Genomic DNA, 25,782 nt, shown 5'->3' with positions numbered 1-25,782 from the left:
CCTCTGCTCAATACTGGAGACAGGCAAACCCTAGAATAACCTGATATTGAAAACGTTACTTCATCAGCCATCAAGTCAGAGTAATCAAAAAGAAGGTATTATAGGGCAAAACAAGGTGACTTTCCCATTAAGTGCAACTTAAACAGCTAGAATCCACATACCATACAAAACCCACCCAGTACTACATTGCTTTACCATATGCTTTCAGTAAATAACACCCTAATAAAGTTTTTCTTGTATAATCACATTTTAAGTTTATTCTTCCAGACAACATGAGAAACTAAAAATTCACACACAAAAAAAGGAAGCTTTTTAGACCATTACTGATGCGTGGCTAAGGCATTAAAAAAAAATCTTACTGGGTTTCTTGATGACATTTTGGGATGGAAGAAAATAGAGACAAAAAAAACCACTGAAGAGACCTAGACACTGCTTTGAGAGGTAAGTAGGTGGTTTCTGAATTTTAAAAAAAGATTTTGACAGAAAAAAAAAAACCCAACAAAACAAAACTACCTTAGCTTTTTTCCTCACCCAAGTATTTGACAAATATGGACATATCTCAGAAGTCTTGATTTAATTTGGCAAAATTTTCCCATTCTGCCAACAGTGTATCCAGTTCTACATATTTTGTGTGTTCTTAGCAGTTACCACTGACTACCAGCTGAACAACATTAATTGCATCACACTAACTCTATTATGGGTGACCAGTTTATTTGGAAGCAGGTTTAATTTCATTTCTGCATCATTACTGGAGTCATCAGATGATTGTGGGGAAGACTTCCCATTTCTTTGTGATAACACACGTTTATAGAAGAACACTTCTATGTGATGGCTGAGCTTTGCATTAAACTGTTCTTTAGATAATTAAAAAAATCAGATAGAGCTGCAGGATACCTAATGTAATATTAGATATGCAAGCACAGAACAAATGATTCACAGAATCATATAATCCTAGAATGATTTGGGCTGGAAAAGCATACAGATCATCTCGTTCTAACCCCCAAAACATCACAACATTCATTTATGGTTCAAAATGAAGGAAATATTTGTTTTCTACATACTGGATTAGAAATTCTCTGCACGTAACTGAATCTAGAACATTGATATATTTTAGATCTGTTCCATTATGTTTAAAAGACAGCAAATACTGCAGTTCATGGGCCTGATTTTACTACTCTTTAGCAATTTCAACTTTCTAGGATAAATACACAGCTCTTAATTATAACAGACAATTTCTTCTTAGGAAGTAAATGACACAAGAACTTTTTAACATCTATTGATGTGTGGGGGAGACTGGGCTGGTTCTCTCTTGAGGAAACTCAAACGAAGGACTATTTATGAAGTACTTGGAGTTTTGAATATAATCAAATGTAATAACAAGGTATAAGCTCCCACCCCCCCAAATTTCTTTTTTGTTGAAACCACTTTTGTAATACTGCTTTTTAATAACCCCCATAATGGCCGAATTAGAGGGACCCCAACTGAAGTCATTCATCCCACATAAAACAAACATTGCTTTTTCTTCTTAGCTTTGTTTTACAGGCTACATTACTTCCAGATGACGCTTGAGGGGCCTAGGAGTTTCAAGAGTTAGATGGTTAAACAGACAGCTGCTTTCTATTTACCATATAAATCAGGGAAAAATCAAAGAAGAATCTAAATATTGGAATTCATTTAGCTCATTATGGAGCACAAACTGAGGGGGAAAAGAAAATAATACAGAAATCTTGCCATCCAGATGCAAAGTTTAATTTTGGTTATCAAGATGAGAGAAAAACTCATCAACATTTGCAGAATTCCAGCCCTCCAAGAAAGCCAGCTTTGAACAGTGGATAGATTTATTGGATTGGGAAGGAGTCAGGAGAAGTCAGCTCTGGTTGGGAACTCTCCCAGTACCACCAGGCTTTGCTACTGCAGACTTTACATATCTAACTGTATATTAAAACATGTATTTTTATACATATACATGCACACACAGAGCTCACTGCATTTGTATTTTTGACAGTTTTCCCTTTGAATTGACAACATGCTTTCATTCCTGTACTAAATATCCCAAAAACCCAACAGATTTTGGACAGAGAATTAAAGGACAGTTCTCCATATATTGATTAATGTATATATTAAGATGAAAAGCTCGATATTACACTACAAGGTTTCTATCCCAAATTTCATCCACCACTTAAGTGCTGTTTAAATGACAGTACTGTGTATTAAATAACTGAATATACTGTCACTAAGTGGGATTATTTTTAGGATTTTCCCTAACACATTTAAGCTTCATCTGGCTGGAATTTAAAACCCAAAATTTAGCAGGTGAGTGATGATGTCTGCCAAACTACGTGAATCTAATACTCTACCTATATTTGATTTTTAATTTCCTCAATTTTTGCATAAAGGAAACTTTTTTTTCTTACATCAGCAAGAAAATGACATAAACTTGCCAAAAATCAAAATTTACTCTCCTTTTCTCTATCCACTCTTTCCCTAGAAAGACTGAAGGATAATCTCTTGTTACCAGCTGTAGTTTAACAAGCAGGGGAAGTGCTCAAAAATCATAAGGAATACTATGAAATCCTTAAAAATATATTTTTGGAGTAGATGACAGCTCGAACAACACATCTGACGTGCTACTTCACAAGAGAAGTTAGCATGTCTCTAGTTATGCTGTTAAGTATTTCTGATTTGATAAATTACATTCAGCTGTAATCAAATTACCAAGAAAATAATTGATATGTTTACTTAAGTAATATGTCTTGATTTGAACTGAAAGAAGCAAAATTCTCTATTATTTTATTACCAGTTTTCTTGTTTGCTAACTACATTGAAAAATATGCTTTTATTGAATGCAAGAAAGCAAGAAAGATAAACCTAAGTGGACTCTTCCCATTTCCAACTGGATCGAAGTGTAGTATTTCAAAACAGGTCAATGCTGCTACGAAAATGATGAATACTATTATGGCTTCTGAAATTACAACTACACAGCATGAGAATTAGTCTAACAAAGGATAGTGTCTTTGAGGCAATACTGACAGGGGGTGGTTGTCTCTGTCCTGCTGCCTTCTCCATCCTGCTCCTGAATCCCACCGCAATGACAAGAGTTCACCAGAAATGGACCTGGACACCGGTCCAGCCTCAATAAATGAAACAACTTGCTCTTTTCTTTTTTAAAAACCAGAAAAACCCCAACAAAATAATATCAAGGCAAACAGGGTCAATTCCTTACTCCAGATTCCAGCTCTGCTGGTACACCACAGACCTGATGGCAGCAGATACTTACAGAAAGAACATCATGAAATGTGGTAGAGCTCAATATATTCTTACCACAATCAGTGAGTATAAGCTTAGGGACTGTGTACTGGGTCAAAAAGTTAACTAGATCTAAAGAGTACTACTGTTCAAACACCCAAAATTTAAGGCAATATCTTAAGCAGCACCTAGAATACTTTTATGTATTATTTAAACCTTGTATTTGGCTTCCATGCAAATTCAACTCTGGATTACAGAGCGCAGTAAGAAAATGAGTAATTTCTAAATTAAAGTGAATGAAAAAATGGTGCGAAATGCATTTTTAAAACACATTTTCGGTCTGAACAGAGTAAGAGAGCTGCTTATTAGGCAAATCTCTACCTCTCAATGAACAAACCTGCACAGAGCAGGCAATATTCAAACCCTTTCCTTAGCTCCACCTTGGGGGATAGATGTGCTACAGGACTTCAGACATTTCAGTCCCCTCAGCTCCTACACTCCTCCTTGTTCTTACACACAACATAAACACAGGCTTTCCAGAAGCAGAATATGCTGAAGTGATGAAATCTGGCCACAACTTTTTTTAGCCAATGGCCTATGTTTCAGACTGAACTGTAACATGAGCAATTTGGAGTGAAAAAAGAAAGGACCAGAAAGCTGTGCTTAATAGTTTACCTTACCGTTTCAAGTATAAGCGTGCCTTCTACATGGCAGTAGAAGGACATGAACTTATTTTACTCTCCCCTACACCAATGTTTCCAAGTGCTGTCTTTCCCTCTTCCATCCCTGTATCATACCAACAGTAAAAAGAGAAAAAATGCAGTGGAGTATCTAAGTCTCTTGGATGTACTCCAGGGAGCTTTCCCAGCTCTGTCAGCTGCATTGTTCAGCTGTCTCTCTATGTAAGAGGACAGCTTTGTACAGAAAGCCTTTCCCTGGGCATTTCCTTAACTGCAATACTGTATACATCCAGCAAGTTAAAAAGAAGTCCAAGACCTATAAAGTATTTTTCAAGCATTGTATTCTTACACACCCTAAAATAGATATCTTCATATGTAGGTTATCACATGCCTAGATATGCCTATGTATTTTACAGACATGTATCATGTTGCTTCCTTATTTAAGTCATTAAGCTATTATGTCAAATTATTTTTTTTAGGTATTTTTATATTTAATGCTAGATTAATAGGATATGTAAAGTCTCAGGCAGGCATATTCTGGATCATCTATTAGTCCTGAAAATAGAGCAGTTGATACATTTTCATCCTCAAAAATCCCGGGCAACTAATAAATCAACTTTTCTCTCCTTCACACAGTACAGCAGTGAGGGTTCAGATGAGTACAGATCAAAGATACTTCAGCAGTTCAAAGATATTTCAGCAGTTCAAAGATATTTATTCATGTCCTCTCAAGACATCTCCCTCATCCACCCAAAGCAGAGATTTCCCAACAAGCCATGCAATTAAGTACAAAATTGTTGCCTACTTTCGGGCACTGGCTAAGCAAACTGAAGGGAACTGTAAGTATCCATGTATTCAGAACATACTAATTTGCCCCATGACTCCAGTACTCCCCCAGAGGCTCACTTGTTTTCAATCATTTTTAGGCATTTTAAGATTCCGTGGATGCTAAAGCCCAGTTCTTAAAAATGCTGTTTTCAACTCTGTGATTTAAATATCCTGAATTACAAATGGCTTGAAACGCACAAGCTGACAGTAAGTCTCTTGCCTCTGCATAGCTGTGGTTTTGTTCTGCCATTTCTAAGTGTAATTCTTGTTTTTTAGAGACATTTCAGACATGACATCATTCATACAGGTTCCTGTATTTTGATGTTGGTGGTTGCTCAGCTGCCACACTCTGAGAATTCTTTGCAGATTTAGGGCTGTATGACTTGAATTTCGAAGCACCCACTACAACATTCATTTTGATACTCACATAATCAGGAAGTGGAGAGTCGTTTGAACCCAGGGAACCTCTCAAGGACTGCGTGGCTTGCTCCAGCACTTTGTTGTGTTTTTTAGATAACAGAGAAAATAGACTGGGGGGAAAAAAATTAAAATAACTTCATGATAATGTCCTGAAACAGTTAGGAAAGAAGTCTTATTATATACACAAAACTTTTAGAATGCAATGCACCAAAGTTTTATTATTTATTTATTTAACAGCTAGGTAAGTAACAACAGAGTTTGAACCAGAAATATTCTACACAATATTGATCTGAAGAACATTTTATGTTCATGATTAAATTCTTAAAAGTCAAACTGTCACAGAAGGAATGGCATACATGCAATTTTAGTTCATAAAAAGTTTGTGTTCACTAGAATGAAATTTTTAAGTACAGCACTTCAAGCAATACGCTGTAATATACACTTAAGTATCTCATATATTATCTGTTCTAATAACCTATTACTTAGACAGGAGAAATCTGAGTATATGACAAAAGCTTTGGGTATTTCAAGGCCAAGTTACTGCATTTTACTAGTATATATTATTTTCAAATTTATTTTAGCCTAAGTCAGTGAAAAAAGGATTACCTTAGCTTTATAAATACTCTGTTAAATCAGAGGTCCATACACATACAGAGAAATAAACACATTTTTCTTGCATTCTGTAAAAATGCAGGACAATGACACTCACAGAGGGTATTATAACCTGATCTACAAGGAGAATGGTGGAAGTAGCAACAGTGGACAAAGGCCATCAGCTACTGCTCAGCAGCAGCAAGGAGTCAGATACTTCTCTAAAGCCCTGGATAGCTAAAACATGGTTGTCAATTCACAGATAAACCCATCCCCATTTTTGGAAGAGTTTCTAACATCATCAAGTCCAACCATTCTCCCAGCTCTGCCCAGGCCACCACTGACCCACGTCCTCAGGTGCCACATCCAGATGCTCTCCTCCAGGGATAGGGATTCCACCACTGCCCTGGGCAGCTGTGAAAGAACAACCATTTCCATGGAGAATTGTTCCCTAATATCCATTCTAAACCTACTCTGATGCAACAAGGCCATTTGCTCTTGTTAGGTGTCAGATGTTTTCAGGCTTTCTGCGTTTAAAAACATCATTTGAACTGCTTTACCTCTTTTTGGAGCATTACAGGACTCCTATCAGGTTCTCCTAGGAAGACTATGTGTGTTTTAAAGGGTGGAAAGGCTAGTTTGACCAACAGACACCAGGAGGGTTACAGGGGAGGCCCTGGTACGGGTTGTTCAGAGAAGATGTGGCTGCTCCTGGATCCCTGGAAGTGTCTGCTCAACCTGGGATAGTGAAAGGTGTTCCTGCCCACGGCAGGGAGTGGAACAGGATGAGCTTTAAGGTCCTTTCCAACCTAAAACATTCTGTCATGATGTGAACACGATTCACTTACAAGTGGCAAAATCCACCTCAGTATTATATTCTGGACATCCTCCATTTCTTGGAACTGGATCAGTGTTTGAAGGCATGTACTGGCAAAGGCTCTTCTGCCTCGTGAAATGATGATCAGCACTGGGAAAAGTCCCCTGAATTTTTTAAACTTGCAATGATCATTCATATTATCTTTCACAGAAAGTAGGTGTGGATTCTTTGGAGGACAAGTGCTTGTCACCCCATTGCTAGTCAAGAGCCTTGGGAAAAGGCCTTTCCAACACTCCTCACAGCCAAGAGGAACTAGTTACACTAACTCATAGCTATTAGTCAATACCACTAGAACATTCCATGTTAAAAGGGGAAGAAGCAACACAGAAATAAAGATATACTGGTAGCTTTCCGCCTCTTTTCCCCCTCCCATATTCTGTTACTGCATTCACAGACTGAAATTTTTGTTCAGAGCAATAACTGGATCTGCCAAGTGGTACATGGTAGGACACAGCAGCACTACTTCTGCAACCATGGTTATCTTTGAAGACTCAGATTTCAGAGATACTGTCATCAGCACCATCTAGTGCTCTGGAGACAAAATAATCAGTTAAAATCAAGCTGGAGATGCTTATGGTGGGGTGCAGCAAAACCTGGTTAAATCTGGTATCTGCTCCAGAAAAGACAGGTAATTTCACAAAAAGGAAGAATTTGAAATAAAGAAAATTTCCAACTAGTAGATTCCTCTCCAAAATCCATAAAGCATTTTGGCTTTAAAGGAAATTTAAATATAAACAAAGAAGTGGGATCAAGATTTTGGAAACTGCATGTGTTCAATGCATGTGAAGAGGAAAATGAATATATAGTGGTACACTGCATGGAACCAGAAGAGCAAAAAGTAAATTTATTTATTCCAGTAGAAATGTGGAGAACTGGGGAAAAGTATAAAGGAAAATAATGGATAAATTATTTCTTTATCTTTCATTATTTTAAAAAATAATGAAATGTACTATAAGTATAGTTTATGGCATAAGCAAGATATTGGTGGCTGATTTCTAGCTCCAAAGGAGCAGTGCAGAGGCTTTTGTTGTCTTTCCAATTGCAAAATTCTGCTTTCTAGCCACAAACTCATGTCCTTCACACCATGCTGGGACAATTCTTTGTGGGACCACTGCCCCTAACACAGACACCCAAGTAAAAAAAACTCAATACAATTCTCTCCTCCATTCATCTCCTACAAGGACCATCCCTTAGATAAGCACAAGGGCAGGGATATACAGCAGGATTTTTCATACTAAATTTTTCATAATAAAAATGCATAGAACTGCAAATTCAAAAAGCTCCACAAAAGCACTACAGCTAAACACAGAAGAAAAAAAAAATCAGACATTGTGATTAATGAATTGATTTGGAGCTTCCTAGGAAGTACTGCTGCCTCCTGAATTGGTGCAAAACTTCAATTCCAAGTCATTCACTTATTATTATGCCTTGGTCTCTATCTCTGAAAACCACCTTGATAAATATCAGACTAATTTTTAAAGCCTCAGCACAGAGTTAGTTGCAACCCTCAAAAGGCATTTGTATGAAATTTAGCTCATAAATACCTTTCATCACCACTAAATGCAGCGTTCTAAAGGAGTTGCTTGATTTTGCAGCAGTCATGTCTCCAGTGTCTGTAAGGTTTTAGGCTTGATTTTGATTTTCAGGGCATGAATAATACAATTTTAAAAAGCAAAAATGCAAAAGGTTGTTCCCCTCTTCACAACATGGTAAAAGGTTCAGAAGTGGAAGTGAGACTGTCTCCCAAATTTCCCTCATGTGTCTTCATCACACATCTATTTCTGCCCAATTAAAAGTCGAGTTGGGATCAAACAGAAAAATGTACTATGTGGTCACTGAGGACAGCATGCATGGGCTGACAAGAATATGGATTTTTCTATTGGACTATTTGTCCTCTTTCATCCACTTTTCTCCATCAACTGTCAGGCAGGCTATGGAGCTCGACAGCCCTTCAAATCTCACCCATTATGGACTTTTCATAACAATAAAAAGCTATGTTCAGAACAATGAAAACATCTTGCTGCCCCAACCCATCTCTCCCTCACAGAAGTACATCCAGGCCAATGCTGAGCAAGCAAAACATTAAGTTGGAATAAGAGCAAGACAAGATAACAGCTGGCATGTGTTAGGAAGATTAGGAATCATCAGCTGGCATTATCAGGAGAAATTCCTGCTGTGAGGGTGGTGAGTCCCTGACATGGGGTGCCCAAAGAAGCTGTGTGCAGCTGGACTTCTCCAGGGCCCTGGCAGTGTCCAAGGACTGGCTCAATGGAGCTTGGGGCAACCTGGTCTAGTGGAAGGTGTCCCTGACCACCAACAGGGTGATTTTTAAGGTCTTTGCAACCCACACCATTCGAAGATAATGTGATCTATTACAGATCATCAGATCTCACCAGGGATGAGCTCAGCCAAAGAAGACTCAAGGCTGAACAACAATTTCAAGGTCCTGTGGTTGTTTGTGTTTAAGGAATTAAAAACAACATTGATTTCTTACCTCTCTGTACACAGCAGTTTTTAATTTAAATCAGGGCTGAACTTAAATAAATAAAAAAATTAATACAGACTAAATAATAATGGTTGCTAATACCAGTGAATTGATTAAGTGCTATTTGCACACACAATAAAATACAAAGCAGTAATATATGAACTTAACACTTTCAAAAAGTCAATTCCACAATGCCTAGAAAGTGGAATTCCACAAATTAGATCCCAAAAGAAAAGCCAAGAAGGAGACTCATTTAACAGTGCTTCAAAAAGTCTAATTTACATCAGTTTGAAACAGCTCATAAAGTACACTTTCCACATTAAAAAAAAAAAAAAAGTATAAAAACCAGCTTTTATAACTAAAAAATTGGGAAAAAAAAGTGGGAATTAAAATTAGAAGTTGAAATGAAAGCCAAAGTTAGAATTTGCAAAACCTTTTCTACAAGCTCTGGACAATGCCAAGGAGAGTGAACTTGATTTTAACGAAGTAAATAGGACGCTCCAAAATAATTACATGCCTGTTTGTCCTGAGCATAATACTGGAACAGTGATTGTGAAATTCATTCCAAGGAGGATATCACCAGCACTTGTTGATGGTCTTCCAATGAGACAGGAAGTAAAATAAAGCACAACAGAACCCCTGTTGTAACGGCTTCTACACATCATTTATATGACTGTTTCACGTGAGATTTTTTTTTTTTTAAATTAAGACAGTTGAATAATAAAAAGTAACATGGGATGCCTTATATGAACTGAAGGTGAAACATCCCAACAGTCTGAAAAATATTCTTAATAAGGCCAAAAAGGAACAAATCCTTGGCCCACATAAATACCAAAAGCTATTAAATACTTGACCAAGCTACCAAAATACTTTAAATATACAAAAATAATATATTAAGTGACATATATTGATATGCATCAACAGTAGAGAAATGCCAATGGCCTGAAGTTGTGCCAGGGAGGTTCAGGTGGGATATCAGGGCAAGGTTCTTCCCCCAGAGGGTGCTGGCACTGCCCAGGCTCCCCAGGGAATGGGGACATTCCCAAGGCTGCCAGAGCTCCAGGAGCCTTTGGACAGCGCTGCCAGGGGTGCCCAGGCTGGGATTGTTGGGGTGTCTGTGCAGGGCCAGGAGCTGGACTGGAGGATCCTGGTGGGTCCCTCCAGCTCGGGATATTCTGTGATTCTATGTAATACTACAGTTAAACTTTGCAAATGGCACAGTCATTACAGAAGCAAAAAATAAAGAGAAAAGGCATTTTAATTAATTTTTTCTTTACCTTTCAAGAAGATGGACACCATATAAACTTGCTGAGATTTAATGCAGGAACAAACAATCCAAGCTGCTCCCTAAATACGAAGGATTTCACCCTGGGAGCAGCAACTAAGTACAACCAGACAGCAAACAGCTGCCTATAATGCAAAAAAGCTGCTGAAAGAGTACCTGCCTTTGGTTTTAACAAAAATACGGCCCTTCATGACAGGAAAGACATTGAGGGACTGGAGCATGTCCAGAGAAGGGAACAGAGCTGGGGAAGCGGCTGGAGCCAGGTGGGTGTTGGTCTCTAATTTCAGATAACAAGTGATAGGACAGGCAGAAATGGCTCAGGTTTTGCCAGGAGGTTTAGTCTGGATATTAAAAAAGTTTCTCCATGGAAAGGGTTGTCCAACCCTGGCAGAGCTGCCCAGAGCAGTGGCAGAGTCCCCATCCCTGGAGGTGTTTGAAAGCCATGTGGATGTGACACTTGGGGACATGGATCAGTGGTGTTCCGGGCAGTGCTGGGGCAGGGTTGGACTCAAACTTAGATGTCCTTTCCAACCAAAACAATTCTATGATTTTATATCCAGTAAAGTTGTGCTGTGCAGCAACTGCCCCTGGCATCCTGTGTGGAAGATTTTGAAACAATTGTATGAAAATGCAAAGGCTCTAAACCAAAAAATGTACTTCTCCATGAATTGCTTTAAAAATAATTTATTCAATGTATTTGAGAAAAGATGAAAGAGTGATTTGACCAAAACCCCAAATATGCAAATGGAGAAAGGAAGCTTGCTTACAGAGGATTCTACAAGATACCAGTATAAAAAAAAAAGAGTTACTGAAACAGAAACTGAACTATAATTACATGGGCACAGACCTCTCTAACAAAGGAGACTGAAGCCAGGCTAGAGGTGAAATATATTCCTACTGGTACTGTCAAAGCAATGGCAGAGAGGGAAGAAAAACCTGGAAGAAAAGAAGACAATCTCAATACCTAGGGTATGAGATGAGCTTAGATGGATGGTGTGATACAAAGAAAGAGATGGAAGCCTGAAGAAGGGGGGCACAAATAGAAACAAAATTATGACATTAGCAGAGGAAAGTCAGATTGAGTTATATGACATCAAGAACAGGTAAGGATTGGATTTCTCACAATTCAAGTAACTTCTGAGCTTCTAAAGGTAAATTTTAATTTATCTGAATATCTAGAAGTTTTCTATGTGTGCTGAGTAAAGAACTACTTGAGAACTAAAGAATCTCTCCACAGAATTTATTTGAAGTTTGGAAATTCAGATGTTCTGATTTTTTTCTGCTTGCTCTCCTAGTTCAGAAGTGCTGCAAACAAACTGAACAGCACCCAAACACAAACCACTATCTGGTGATGGAACAAAACACTTGATCAAAAAGATTGAGGATGAATGCTCTCAAACAATTCAGTTTCTCAAATACTCATGCTGCTTTTTCTCTCTCCTCCAAATGTATTATTGTTCTCTATTTTAAAGACTAAAATATAAAGTCCTAAACACCAAAACCTCACTACACAAAAAAATGCTCCTTTTAAACAAAAGGATTTTACAATGCCACAATCATATTAGAAAAAAAAAAAAAGCTCTAAAAATATTTTATTTTTGAAACCTGACATCTAAAAGTTAAAACCATACCTTGATTCCTGTATATGTAAGGAACACTTCTTGGATTTGGCTTATTTTTTAAAAGGATTACAACAAAAAAGTGTGTCCTGTGGCACAAGAACTCTAGACATGGATATGTGCCTGCACAGACGTCTCCAAGCAGACCACCTGAAATGCCCATCTGGTTGAATAAAGGTCTGTGAAGAGTAATACCAGACATCAGAACAAAACAAATGCACTGTGCTGCTCCACTTGAAATACAATAAATGCATTGTCCCATAGACCCGTATGGGGGACAGGTTGTAAGCATATGCCTGTCTGTGGGCGATGGAGAAGAGCTCGGTGAGCACTTAAGGAACCTAGCACTGGGAGAAATCCATTTAGTACAAATAAATGCAGAGAAAAATCTCTAAGTCCCTTGTGCTCATGTCTACTAAAGAGCCCTTGAGGCATTCTGCATTCGAATTATCCAAGTTACAATGGCACATAAATAGAAATAAAGAGACACAATAGCCACGGAGAACTCCAAGGCCTTTGCAGGGCAATTTACTCCATAGAGGGGCACTGCTCTTATTTATTTGAGCCAACTCTAAAGCCTGGGAGACATTTAGGATCCCAGGAAACAGAACCTAACCAATTAAAATATTAAATAACAGAATAAACAGACAGTAAGAACACACTTTATATATTTCTTTCTAATCTTGTAAAGTGAAACATGACTAAATTCTGCTGAATAAAGATTTGCTATATTTACTGTTAGGTCCATGTAGTCTTGTGGAGATGATGTGAAATCAAGAGACTCACAGTGTGCAGACACCACAAACATCATGGATTTAGAGAACGTGGTTTGCATGGGCCACACTGATGGACAAAGAGTGTTCAAGGGATCAGGGAATGAAAAGAACAGTACAATATTCACGTGTCCGATTTTGCTGGACAGTGATCAGATATTTTTCTCCTTTTCTTGTCCTGTTCCTTAAAAATACAAGTTTGTGTCCCCTTGGAAACAGCTGTGTGCCACAGCTGGCAGCTATTTCAAAGCAAATCCCAAACTGTAGAACCACCGAGTGATTTGGGTTGAAACAGATCTTAAAGCTCATCCAGTGACACCCCTGCCATGAGCAGGGACAGCTTCCAGTGTCCCAGGCTGCTCCAAGCCCTGTCCAGCCTGGCCTTGGACACTGCAGGGATCCAGGAGCAGCCACAGCTGCTCTGGGCATCCTGTGCCAGGGCCTGCCCACCCTTCTAATTAAAGATTTTCTTCCTAATATCTAATCTGAACCTGCCCTCTGTCTGTTTAAAGCTGTCTTGGCAGTATCTGCCCATGTAAAAAGTCATTCTCCTGAGCTGATGACTGGCATCACAAATGGTTTTAATGCAGCCTGGGTAAGAAAACTATTTCTATCCCATCTCCCTGTTAAACAGCAAAGATAAAAGGCCACTCTTCTAATTCTAAAATCCTAAACTTGATCCTAATAAATTATATACTTTGAGATATCTTCATGACAAAACGTCATTAATTTTAAAGAGTAACCTTTTATCTGCACTGCTTACATATGAGCAGAGATCTGTAAGTCATGTGCTATAAAGCCATATCAAATTCTGCCTTACAGAGGATAACATTATTATTTAGGATATTGTTATATTAAGTAGAAAAACAAGAAGTCACCATACCCTTGTAGGTATATAAGCAAAATCAGAAACAGCTTAGAACAATTAAGGGAGGCTTTGCATTAACGAACAGGATTTCCTGCTAAAATGGAGTTAGAAAGACAATGACACTAGAAACAACATGGAAGAAAGGAATTTGATGTGGCAAGACAAAAGTAAATATTTACAAAATAAGCCAAGAGTTTAATTTCCAGAGACCAGGAAATGTATTTTTTAACTGAAGGCATAAATTGTTCAGCATCTCATGGCCACCTTCCAGCCAATGTTGGGAAATGGATGCTCCTATCGCTAGAGAAGTAAAAGGAACAGAAAGCAGTAAATTCCTTCCCCTGTATCTTGGTACAGATCGTTTTATTCTCCTTTTGTCCGGCATGCCAAATAACATCCTTGTAATTCCACTTACAGGGCAGAGCCGGGCTAGGACCTAACTCTAGGTTGTATTGAAGTAGAAACTCAATAAGCAGACTGTGATGATTGACTGAGTTCCTGCATGCAAATCCAGTAGAACATGATGATTTTGACTTGACAGGGCAGTGCTTTGCTGAGCACCATCTCTCTCCTGTACTTTTTAATAGAGTGGCAAGTGAGAAACTAAATCCTGGAAGGCCAAAAGCTAAAGGAGGAAAATAAGTGCAGTCCAGTATAAATGGAATATATGTTTGCAACGCTCAGATTAAATATAGTGTTTCTTCTGATCTTAAAATCCTCAAACCTGTTTTAGGTGTCTCATGGTATGCATGTAATTTCTCTCAATGATCCCTGTGTGTGTCTTGCTACTATTTTAAAAGAAAATCAAATGGGCATAGTCCACAATAATTACATTTCATCTACTTGCTCTTAATTAAGTAGGGTGTCTCATAGCTGCTGAGAGATGATATTTGCCTTGAATGAGGAAAAACTCTGTGGGATGAGAATCAGAGGAAATTGCTGGAGAAAGCATCCTGAGCAAAACTGTCATGCAAAACCCCAATAACAGACTCCTAACAAAGAAATAACAACATTAGAAATAAAGAAATAACAACATTAGAAAGACACTAGGTGTCATGCAAGCTAAGGTCCAAATCCCTCTCCTTTCAACACCTTGGATTTGGCACATCTTTGCTCAAACACATTGGCTGTGCAAGCACATTTGTATTTGTATGTATTGGGGTGCCTGCTACACTTGTAAAGAGAATTGCAATGCCCTCTGAACACACTTTGACAGGAGAGAATCTGGGAATTTAGGAGGTAACAGACTCATTCTGCAGGCAAAAGGTCACAGGGTATGTGTATTGCTAACAGCCCTCTTTCTTCTAAGTTTTAAGCAAAATATGAGCCTGGAACCCTGGAGCCCTCACCTCTGGCACTATCCTGTCATGCAGCCCAGTGGTCTAAGTGAGAGTTTGGCTTTTCAGTGCCCTGCCATGGTTACAATGAATTAATTGCTCATTTCCTCTGAAACTTGGAAATAAATACCACAGAGTGAAAGTATGTTTGCATTTGAAGGCACCTTAAAGTCCATCCCATCCCCACACCCTGCCATGGCAGGGACAGCTTCCAGTGTCCCAGGCTGCTGCAAGCCCTGTCCAGCCTGGCCTTGGACACTGCAGGGATCCAGGGGCAGCCCCAGCTGCTCTGGGCACCCTGTGCCAGGGCCTGCCCACCCTCCCAGCCAGCAATTCCTTCCCAATATCCCAGCTGGGCCTGCCCTCTGGCACTGGGAAGCCATTGCCTGGGTGCTGTCCCTGCAGGCCTTGTCCCCAGTCCCTGGGCAGCTCTCCTGGAGCCCCTTTAGGCCCTGCCAGGGGCTCTCAGCTCTCCCTGGAGCCTTCTCTTCTCCAGGCGTTGACCTAACTTCATAAAACTTGCGTTTCAGTGTCGAAGCAGAACAAGAAACAAACCCCTAGGAGGACCCATCATATGCTGCAGACAGAGAATGCTATTTTCATCTCATGCCTTTGTCTCCTTTCCCCCTCCTTTCTTTCAGTCCCTGTCCGTTCTTGCTCCACAGGAAGAAGTTTACTGCTTTCCTCATGGACTGACCTTCTCTTTGGCCAGCTGTCCTTCCTGATCACATCTTTCTCCATCCACAGTGATCCTGCTAGTGGGTATGGAAAGCCAGTAGCTGTCTCTCCTTCGTAACAGCAGTTTGTTTGGTTACACCACTGACATAAAACTAAACTTTTAACAAACTGGAAATATTTTTTTAAAAAGAAATAGAGAACAAATTCTTTAAAAAATTTTCTTTTTTAAGAAATAAAGAAAATCACTTGGACCAATCAACTTTACGATAAAGCCATTGCTAAGGAAACTACAAAAATGACCAAAAATTCAAACCTGACATAGGTGTCACAGCTAAGGTGGTCTCCCAAACACAATTTTGGATGCAAGGACTCTCTTTTGCATAACAAGAAGGCCATTTCTAAAATTCCAGTGCCTCATAAAGGGAAAAAAATAAAAATAACATATTTATATCTGTGGATAGCTTCCATAATTGTTCATAGTGGGTATCAATCTTTTTTTCCCAAATCCCTATCTATAAATAATTTGTATTTACACTGTGAACACTTGTGAACCAGTAAGAACTTTTATGAATACCACAGGCTCTAAAAAGAACAGTTATTAAGGAAATGAGCATTTTTTGTCTTCTGGATAAAGTTAGATGGCATGTGTTCAGTGTGCCTGAGGCCACACAAAGAATAAAGTCAATGTAAAAAAAACCCCAAACCAGTGAATATCCTACATTCAGAACAAAGCACAATGAAATTAAAGATTGTGTTTCACTTTTGAAACAAAGATGGTTAATTAAAACATCTCAAAAAGCCATAATCTATTATTTCCTGAACTTTGAGTCAAATTTCAATACTGATGAAGTAAATTTTTAACATAAAAAGTGCATAAAGCATAATATATTGACTGTATTATCACCTCCTACAATGGAGTACCTCCATCCATATCATGTTCGTGATTTTAGCTCAAATATCTCATTTTACTGAATTTCCAGACATAAATTACATAGTTTGAGCTGCACTACCATAAAGCCTAAGTTGGAGCTGAATTTTGACCATTCCCCCTGCACCTTCACCAGGAATTTCACACAGGATGTTCAATCTTGGTAGACAAACTGCAATTTCTAAGTCACGTGAATTCAAGCCAGTACATACAGAATTTCAATTTTCAAATTTTGCTCACACATTCCTTTCTCAATAAATCACATCAGGAATGAAATACTTCAGAAGGAATAGAGAAGAGGACTTCAGATACGGTACTTAATAACAAACTTAAAATTCACACTACAATATCTGGTATCACAATATCCACACAGGTTTGACCACTGGCCCATGGAAACCTCATGAGGTTTAACAAGGCCAAGTGCTGGAGCTGCAGCTGGGTCAGGGCAGCCCCTGGGATCAATCCAGGCTGGGGATGAGCAGAGGGAGCAGCCCTGGGAGAAGGACCTGGGGGTGCTGGGGGGGAGAGCTGGACCTGCCCCAGCACTGAGCCCCCTGCCCTGGGCTGATTCCCCAGCGTGGGCAGCAGGGGAGGGGGGATTGTGCCCCTGTGCCCCTGTGTTCAGGTGAGACCCCACCTGCAGAGCTGCCCCAGCCCTGGGCAACACCAGCACAAGGACGTGGAGCTGCTGGAGCCAGCCCAGAGGAGGCCACGCAGCTGCTGCCAGGGCTGGAGCCCCTCTGCTCTGGAGCCAGGCTGGGAGAGCTGGGGCTGCTCCCCTGCACAAGAGAAGGCTCCAGGGAGAGCTGAGAGCCCCTGGCAGGGCCTAAAGGGGCTCCAGGAGAGCTGCCCAGGGACTGGGGACAAGGCCTGCAGGGACAGCACCCAGGCAATGGCTTCCCAGTGCCAGAGGGCAGGCCCAGCTGGGATATTGGGAAGGAATTGCTGGCTGGGAGGGTGGGCAGGCCCTGGCACAGGGTGCCCAGAGCAGCTGGGGCTGCCCCTGGATCCCTGCAGTGTCCAAGGCCAGGCTGGACAGGGCTTGCAGCAGCCTGGGACACTGGAAGCTGTCCCTGCCATGGCAGGGGTGGAATGAGATGAGCTTCAAGGACCCTTCCCAACCCCAATCTCTCTGAGATGCCTAAGCGTATGCACCTACCTAAAACATCCTCCTCCCAGAGTGGTGTTTTTTGGAAATACTTCTCTGAAAACAGCACTGATGCACAGACAGATATACTTTCAAAGAGATTAAATGCTTAAACATTTCCAGAAGGACATGAAGGTACACTAGTACTTGAAAAACAGAAAAATTCAATAAAAATACAGGGTAGTGTCAAATAATGTAACATCAAATGATGTAACATGTCAAGTGTTTTTCAATACAAGACCAAGATTAAGTTTAATATCTATTACTAAACCCATCCTGTAACAACACAGTACTTGAAAAATAAGTATCTCAAATAGAAAGTGTTTACATCCTTCACTGCAATGTCAACATCATTCCCTTTGTTGCATTTCTGTGAATTTCTGTTCTAAGAAACAAACCTGCAAAAGGTAGCCTGTCATAAATAAACCACTTTTCAAAGGAAAATTGAAGTTAAAATACATAGGATATTAAAGATAGGTATTTTCATCCTGAAAAATACTGCATCATTGAAAGAAAACATTTATCAAGAATATTACATTTTTTGTAAGGGATGTTAATATCCAGCCAGAACCCAACTGCAGTGAATGTAGAACAAAACAAGGGATAATGAAGCATTTCGTAAGAGTGCAATTCAGTATGGAAAAAGCTACAGTTAATGACCTACATGGAGGTTAACTTGGCTTTATGAAGCCCCAGTCTGCCCTTGCCCAGTTCAGTGTAAATACTGTGCCAACATCCTGAGAAATTGGCCCACAGCATTTTCTTAACTCCTATTATTTAACATTTCTCTTTATTTTCTTTATTTCTCTCTTCTTGGTAGCTTCAGCCTCTCAACAACACCCATGTCCTTTCCTACGTATGTCTGAGAGATAATACCAGGGCCTTTCACCTGCTTCATTTTCTATGTATCTTTATGATGAATAATAAAGCTGACCTCCCTAACATCACATTCCAAATTTGCAGTGTTTAATGATTTTCTCCCTCTTTCATAAGAAAAACCAAACCAAAACAACAACAACAAAACCCAGAACAAAAAGAGAAAACAAAAACAAACAAACAAACAAAAAGGGTGGGGTGGGGGAACAAGCTGTGAAGCATCACTGGAAGTATTTAAAAGATGTGTGAATGTGGAACTTTGGGACATGGGTTATTGGTGAGGGAATAGTTGGATTTGATGCTTTTAGAGGGATTTTCCAGCCTAAATTATTCCACTAAATATCGAGCAAGGACCTAGAAAGATTAAGAGACAACTTCAGGGAACAGCATATAGGTACCAAGAATATACCATGGTCTCCAGAATGTATAAAAGCATTTAGAAATACACTACAGGCAGCTTGAAATGCTCTGAACTACTCATCGTTGCAGGAAGACGACAATCTTAAAACAGATAATCTGGAAGCCTTTAAGGAAGGAAAAATATTTGGAGCACTGAATTCTCCCAGCTTTTGTCTCCATCACCAACACTGTTCCCCCAAACAAACATGTGTGGTCAAAATCACTGTAGCTCACAGCAGGAAAAGACTTGTCAGCATCCTGAAGGATCCCCGGCTTGGACAGTCTCCTCATCTTTTATAAAAATACTTTCCATATCTAGCAAAAGTCACATCTTGCCACAATCCAACCTTGACAGAGCTGAAATGCAATCCTGCTCCTCCACTCTAGTCTGCTGTCAATGCTTTTAATTTCATTCTTCAGTGAAAAAGGTGTCACAGACAATACCAATGAGATCCAGAAATCTTACAAGGGCATGAATAGCCCTTACTAAGAAAAAAGCAGATTTTATTTAGGTAAAGCTTTAAAGCTATTGTTCATTACTTTTCAGTAGGAAAAACATCATTATTTCCCACATACACTGTCATCTGAAATTACCTTACCCACTATTGAACTTGTCATTCTGAAGAGAGATTATTTAATTGCCTTCATACATCCTCAAGTCTCAGGATTGGTGGGACATCTAACACAGATTTGATTTAATGATTTATTTCAGCATTCTTGCAGTTGTGCAATATTTTTCCATCTTAAAAACTAACATGATAGCTTTTAAGTCCCAGTCCTTCAAGCTGCACAGTAATTAAATTTACATTGTCTTCAATTTATTTGGAAATTAACCTCCTTCCCACAGAGAAAGAGGTTGTGCTTTACCTCCCACTCAGTTTTATAAATCTTATTCTGCTGTGTAATTCTTTCTGCCTCTATCAATCCAAAAAATCCTCCTAAATTCCAAAACACTGCCCTCCCCAAAATGTACTTTTTAAAAAGACACATTTCTGTGATGTTCCAGGTCATTCTCTGTTTTTCTCAAAGTTAAGACAACACTTCCAGGAACTGACTTCATGATGATAAAGCAAACACTAACAAATTTAATATTCTATACTGTACAAAAACCAAGTGCAACCATCACGGATTGGGATGTTAATTCCTCTCCCACTTAGGAAACATACACTAGGCCAGAGGATCAAATATAAACTGTATTTCAATGGGATATTCAGAAGAGACACAGTAAGAGTCTTTCTAGGCATGCACAAACATTGTTCTGAATTTCAGTTTACCCTGGTGACAGAACCACAGAATCACAAAAATCATTTAGGTTGGAAAAAACCTCTGAGATCACGGAGTCCAAGCTGTGCCCAATCCCCACCTTGTCACCACTCTAGAGCTCTGGGTGCCATGTCCAGGTGTTCCTTGGACAGCTCCAGGGATGGGGAATCCAACACCTCCACTCTGGGCAGTTCCAGGGCCTGGCCACCCTTTCCATGGGGAAATTCCTGCTGCTGTCCCCCCTGTCCCTGCCCTGGCCCAGCCTGAGGCCGTTCCCTCTCCTCCTGTCCCTGTTCCCTGGCAGCACAGCCCGACCCCCCCGGCTGTCCCCTCCTGGCAGGGAGTTGTGCAGAGCCACAAGGGCCCCCTGAGCCTCCTTTTCTCCAGGCTGAGCCCCTTTCCCAGCTCCCTCAGCCGCTCCTGGGGCTCCAGCCCCTTCCCCAGCTCCGTTCCCTGCCCTGGACACGCTCCAGCCCCTCGGTGTCTCTCCTGTGCTGAGGGACCCAGAGCTGTCCCAGCACTGGAGGTGCCTCAGCAGCACCAGTACAGATCACAGATGAGTTTTCCCTACCCTGGTGGTGTTATCTGAAATCTTAATGCCACGCCAAAACTATCCTGGATACTGAAGTAATTTGTAAATGCAAACAACTACACAGAGAGTATATAGACTCTCAAAGATAAAATCAAGATAATAATGGTATTTTGCAATTAAGCCAAGTTGTAATAGAGTGATGAAGTAGAGACTAGATAAATGGACAGAGGTGGACAGAAACCTGGCTAAACTCAAGGGGTCAAAGAGCTACAGTCAGTACTACAAAGTCCAGCTGGAGCCCAGCCATAAGTGGTGCACCCCATGTGTTGATTCTGGAGGAGGTCACAGAGCTGCTGCCAGGGCTGGAGCCCCTCTGCTCTGGAGCCAGGCTGGGAGAGCTGGGGCTGCTCCCCTGCACAAGAGAAGGCTCCAGGGAGAGCTGAGAGCCCCTGGCAGGGCCTAAAACCCTAAAGGGGCTCCAGGAGAGAGGCCCAGGGACTGGGGACAAGGCCTGCAGGGACAGCACCCAGGCAATGGCTTCCCAGTGCCAGAGGGCAGGCCCAGCTGGGATATTGGGAAGGAATTGCTGGCTGGGAGGGTGGGCAGGCCCTGGCACAGGGTGCCCAGAGCAGCTGGGGCTGCCCCTGGATCCCTGCAGTGTCCAAGGCCAGGCTGGACAGGGCTTGCAGCAGCCTGGGACACTGGAAGCTGTCCCTGCCCATAGCAGAGAGTGATACTTGATAAGCTTTAAAGATTCTTCCAACTGTTCTTGGATGGGGGTCTCAAAACATAGAAATATCTAATAGATTATGGGATGGTTTTAGGTCATAGGTAGGACTTGATGATCTCAAAATGCCACATGTCTTTTCCAATCTAGATGATTCTGTGATTCTGATGGGAAGGTCTAGAGATGATGAAGCCAGACACACTGGTGCCCAGAGAAAGGACAAAAGGAAATGGGTCCAAATTGAAATACAGGAAATTGCATTTAACCGTAAGAGAAAAACCACAAGTTACTCAGAGAGCTTGTGGAGTCACCATCTTTGGAGATATTAAACATCAACTGGATGTAGCCTTGGGCATACAGCTCTTGGTGACCCTGCCCTTGGACATGACAATCTCCAAAGAAGCTTCCTAACCAGTCACTTTGATGATTCCCTGAAATCACTGAGCACAATCATTGAGCCCAACACAATAAACAAAACAGTGCAAGGAAAACTGCCTGCTGGGAATGAATACCAAGTCAATGTAGAAACCTTTAAAGCCACAACTGCACTACAAAGCACTCTGGGAAATATAGAAAACATACTTCAGGGTAAAATCCTGCAGTAGCAAGAGGATGGCTTGTTGATTAATTACAAGAATGCAGCATCGGAAAGATCTGGTTTCATTTATTAGGTTGGGAGTTTTTTATAATCACTGATTTTTAATTTTTGCTGAGTGAATGTAACTCTAAAAGCAAGGACTTGCATCTTTTTTCACTTTGGTGAAAAGGAAAACATCTATGTTGAATTCCCTTAAAAGTCTTCTGTGAAACTGAGAGGGAATTACTGAATTTTCACCAACTAGAAGTCAAAACTATCACACTACTGCTGACAGGTCTGTTAGAGGTACCTTACCACATCTTACCTATAAAACTAGTTTTTCATCATCTATAAAATATTCCTGTAACTAATACAGAATCTAAGAAAAATGCAATACTGCACATTATGCACCTAGAAGTATTTACAGTAACCAAGTGCACAAAGCAGGAAGATTAAACGGGAACTTTAAAATCTTTCATTAGTTACATGTATTGAACCAGTTTTCAGCTAGGCTAACGCCCCAGAAAACTTTTCCAGCAGAAGAAAAGCCAAATGCTAATCACTGTCCTGGAGGTTACACTGGGGCTGCAGGATTAGTCATCTTGGAAACCAGTTGTGGTTGTTCCTATTTTCCTCTCCCACTGCTTTTTCTGATCTGTGGCTGCTGCAGTGGGAGCATTCTCATCAATGTTTTCTCATAAATTCAGCTTACAAACACGAAAGAACAAAACCACTTAAGAATAGCTCACAGCTCTCACCCCCTACATCCTGCTACAGAGTGGGGATCCAAAAACTCCTTACACAACTTAAATCAATCCTTTGGAGGATTGGAATAAAGAGCTGACTAAATCTTCCCCCCAAGCCTCTCTCTGCATTTCTTGGTCAAATAGGCTGTGGTGAGGAAGGGCGATACCAAAATGTGAGAAGACATAACAGTTCTTGTTTTCAGATGTTCTCAATAGAAGCCGGAAATGAAAAAAAAACAGAAGTAGTTCTTAAAGTGTTATTAATTCTGCAAATCTGGAATGGTTTGGGTCACTTAGGTCAGTATGAATGGATCTGGATGCCCATTTCCAATTTTTCAGGCATCACACCTTCAACAAGCAGGTCAGCAATGCTCCCTATTTCCTCCATTCAGCTCCTTTCCTCCCCATCCTGTTCCAGCCACGTGCGGAGCCAGACCAGGTCTGCAGGACCCAGCAGCTCGGGGGCTCTGCCTCTGTTATAATGTGCTTATGAGCCCTCACTGGACATAAGCACTGCCTCTTTGATGGAGAATCACTGATTTAGTGATTCTCAGCTGGGAGACTACCCAAAACTACTTCATTAGGAGAACCATGAGGATGATGCCTCTAATCACTTATGTTGTTAATCAAATATTAAAAAAAGGTGGGTTTTTTTTTGTTTTTTTTTTAAATCAAAAGAAACCAAACATTCCAAATTCATGTTATCCACAGCTGCAGCTAATTAGAAAAACAGAAACTCTCAGGTATTTTCACTAAGCAGGTCTGCCCTATGGCTCCTGCACAGAACATCTCTGCAGCACATATCACAACATCTGCTTTGAGACAATTTGGAATTACTGGAAACAACCCTGGGTTTAACTATATAAGGTTTATCTCCTGGATTCATCACTTTTAAACTAACATGCCAGCCCCATATCAGCAAACCACTCAGATATCCTTCTTATGCACAATATCCCACTAACCGAATTACGTTTCAAGTGAAAGCCTCCTATGAAGCTGCAAGGATGTTGTGAGATTCTCTCATTTTTAACTGCACTGCTGATTCTTGGAGTTATTGATTAAAAAATTACTGCTGAACTAGAATTTTATGTATTTTTTGAAGTTGGACACTTTGCATCCAACCTTAAAAGCATAAAACTTTAAACCTCTTGTCCTCTACATTAACAAGAGTAATTTCTTGCTGCTTTCGTTCTTTGGAGTCCTTGATCAAAATTTAAAATTTCCTTCATCAGCACTGTTCATATACACAATTTTAATCCCTTAAATTCATCCATCTCTTCTCCAGGAGATACCTGCAAAGATATTTGCTACACTGTTCTTCTTGTGAATCATTTGTTACTCAAGGTTTGCAAAGTTCCTTGAAATATTTTAGTACTGAGGGTACTGCCCAGTTCTGGGTAGACACCCAGATCTCTACCAGGAGACCCATGTATGTGGTTTAATCATTTAGTTCTCAATGGATACCAAGATGTAGACACTCCTACTTAGATGGGGAAAAAATACATACATTCTGATGCTTCAAGCATTCTGACTGGAACATCTTCATCAAAATTATCACTTGTGACAACTCTAGCTGCAGTCAATACTTTCTTTAATTTGACATATTGGAAGATGTTTTGAATCAGTAACATATGTTTGTTATTTTCTAAATGAATAATTCTCTATATTTAAGCAATAATTAAATATTTTACTAAGCTGCTTTCACTAGTCAAAGTTCATGCAATGCTGCTTGGGAAATCAAAACAGATAGGAGTGCATCACCTAGATGGAAAAAGCCAAGAATACCTGCAGGGTACTCCCTGCTGCCAGTGGCAGTGACTTAAGGAAGATTCTGGAGAGGTGAACCCAGGGAAGTCAGCAGAGGGGCTGGATCTCAGCAAGGTTTTTTAATCTAAGGATAAAACTAGGTGAGATGAGCATAAATTCTTCCTCCTTTCAGCTATAAGCTGTTTCAGTATATTCAGACTGACATGCTTTTTGTTAGCATTCTCCTGAACTCTTCAGGCAAGCTATGGCATTTTTCTCCTTTTACTCCCAAAACAATAGCTTATTTACATACTTACCAAAGAATAAGACACTCTCCCAATGCTGATTAAATGCCAGACGTTACGTAGGAACGCAAAACCCCCGGACTCTGAACACAGTGCTACAATGGAAATGTGTGAAAGTAATTTTGTTCCAGTTTCATCTCATGGGAATGTGGGCACATAAGCATCCAATTAAAAATAATTCTGACTGATCAAGATGTGTTTTAGCTTCACATGCTAATGTGGTAGAATGCGTCTAGAACATGCCTGTGATAGATTTTTGCCAGGGTGGGAGGAATAAAGATTATTATAGAGAAAGAACATCACTCTTGCAATTTTCCCTTTTTCAATTTCATTTTTTGTACATGAGAATGCAGAGTTTTGGCAACCTGTGCTGTTTTGTACTATTTGGGTCAAATCACCTGGGGAACCTGAGAAGATACAATTTTTAATGGGAAGACTCCAAATCAAAATGCAGCCTTTTAAAGCAATCTGAAAGGCAAACAAATGAACAAAATCCTGCGTGGCAATCTGCCTGTAACTTCCATTTTTTATGCCAAAAGAAGCCACTTTGATCCACTCTTCTGACACAAGCCATAGGAATTCCCTCAGCTACTTCCTCCTTCAAGTCCAATAGCTTTGGCTGGACTTGGACATATCTTTTAGGAGAACATCCAATCTCATTTAAAAATACCAATCTAGGGAAATCCAGCGTCCTTGTTAAACTATTCCAATGACTCATGCACCATGTAAAAAAAGATGGACCAGTCTCAGCTGGGTTTGCTTTCCAGCTACTGGAGTGCATTGTACTTTTGCACAGGATCACAGAATATCCTGAGGGACCCACCAGGATCCTGCAGTCCAGCTCCTGGC

General features: G+C 40.2%; 1 protein-coding gene across 14 annotated transcripts in view; it reads right to left on the bottom strand.

The window, feature by feature from the left end:
* Positions 1 to 25,782, bottom strand: part of DYM (dymeclin) — a 210,324-nt gene that overhangs the window by 60,321 nt on the left and 124,221 nt on the right. For all 14 annotated transcript variants that reach the window (XM_015653511.3, XM_015653512.3, XM_033511405.1 and 11 more), the window contains one exon: positions 5,182 to 5,284. In XM_015653511.3, the coding sequence (XP_015508997.1) occupies positions 5,182 to 5,284 (103 nt within the window). The remainder of the gene's footprint in view (positions 1 to 5,181; positions 5,285 to 25,782) is intronic.

The sequence above is a fragment of the Parus major genome, chromosome Z (assembly GCF_001522545.3).
Source record: "Parus major isolate Abel chromosome Z, Parus_major1.1, whole genome shotgun sequence".
Lineage (NCBI taxonomy): Eukaryota > Metazoa > Chordata > Aves > Passeriformes > Paridae > Parus > Parus major.
Note: the sequence above shows the minus strand (reverse complement) of the source record. Positions and strands in the feature narration are given on the sequence as shown.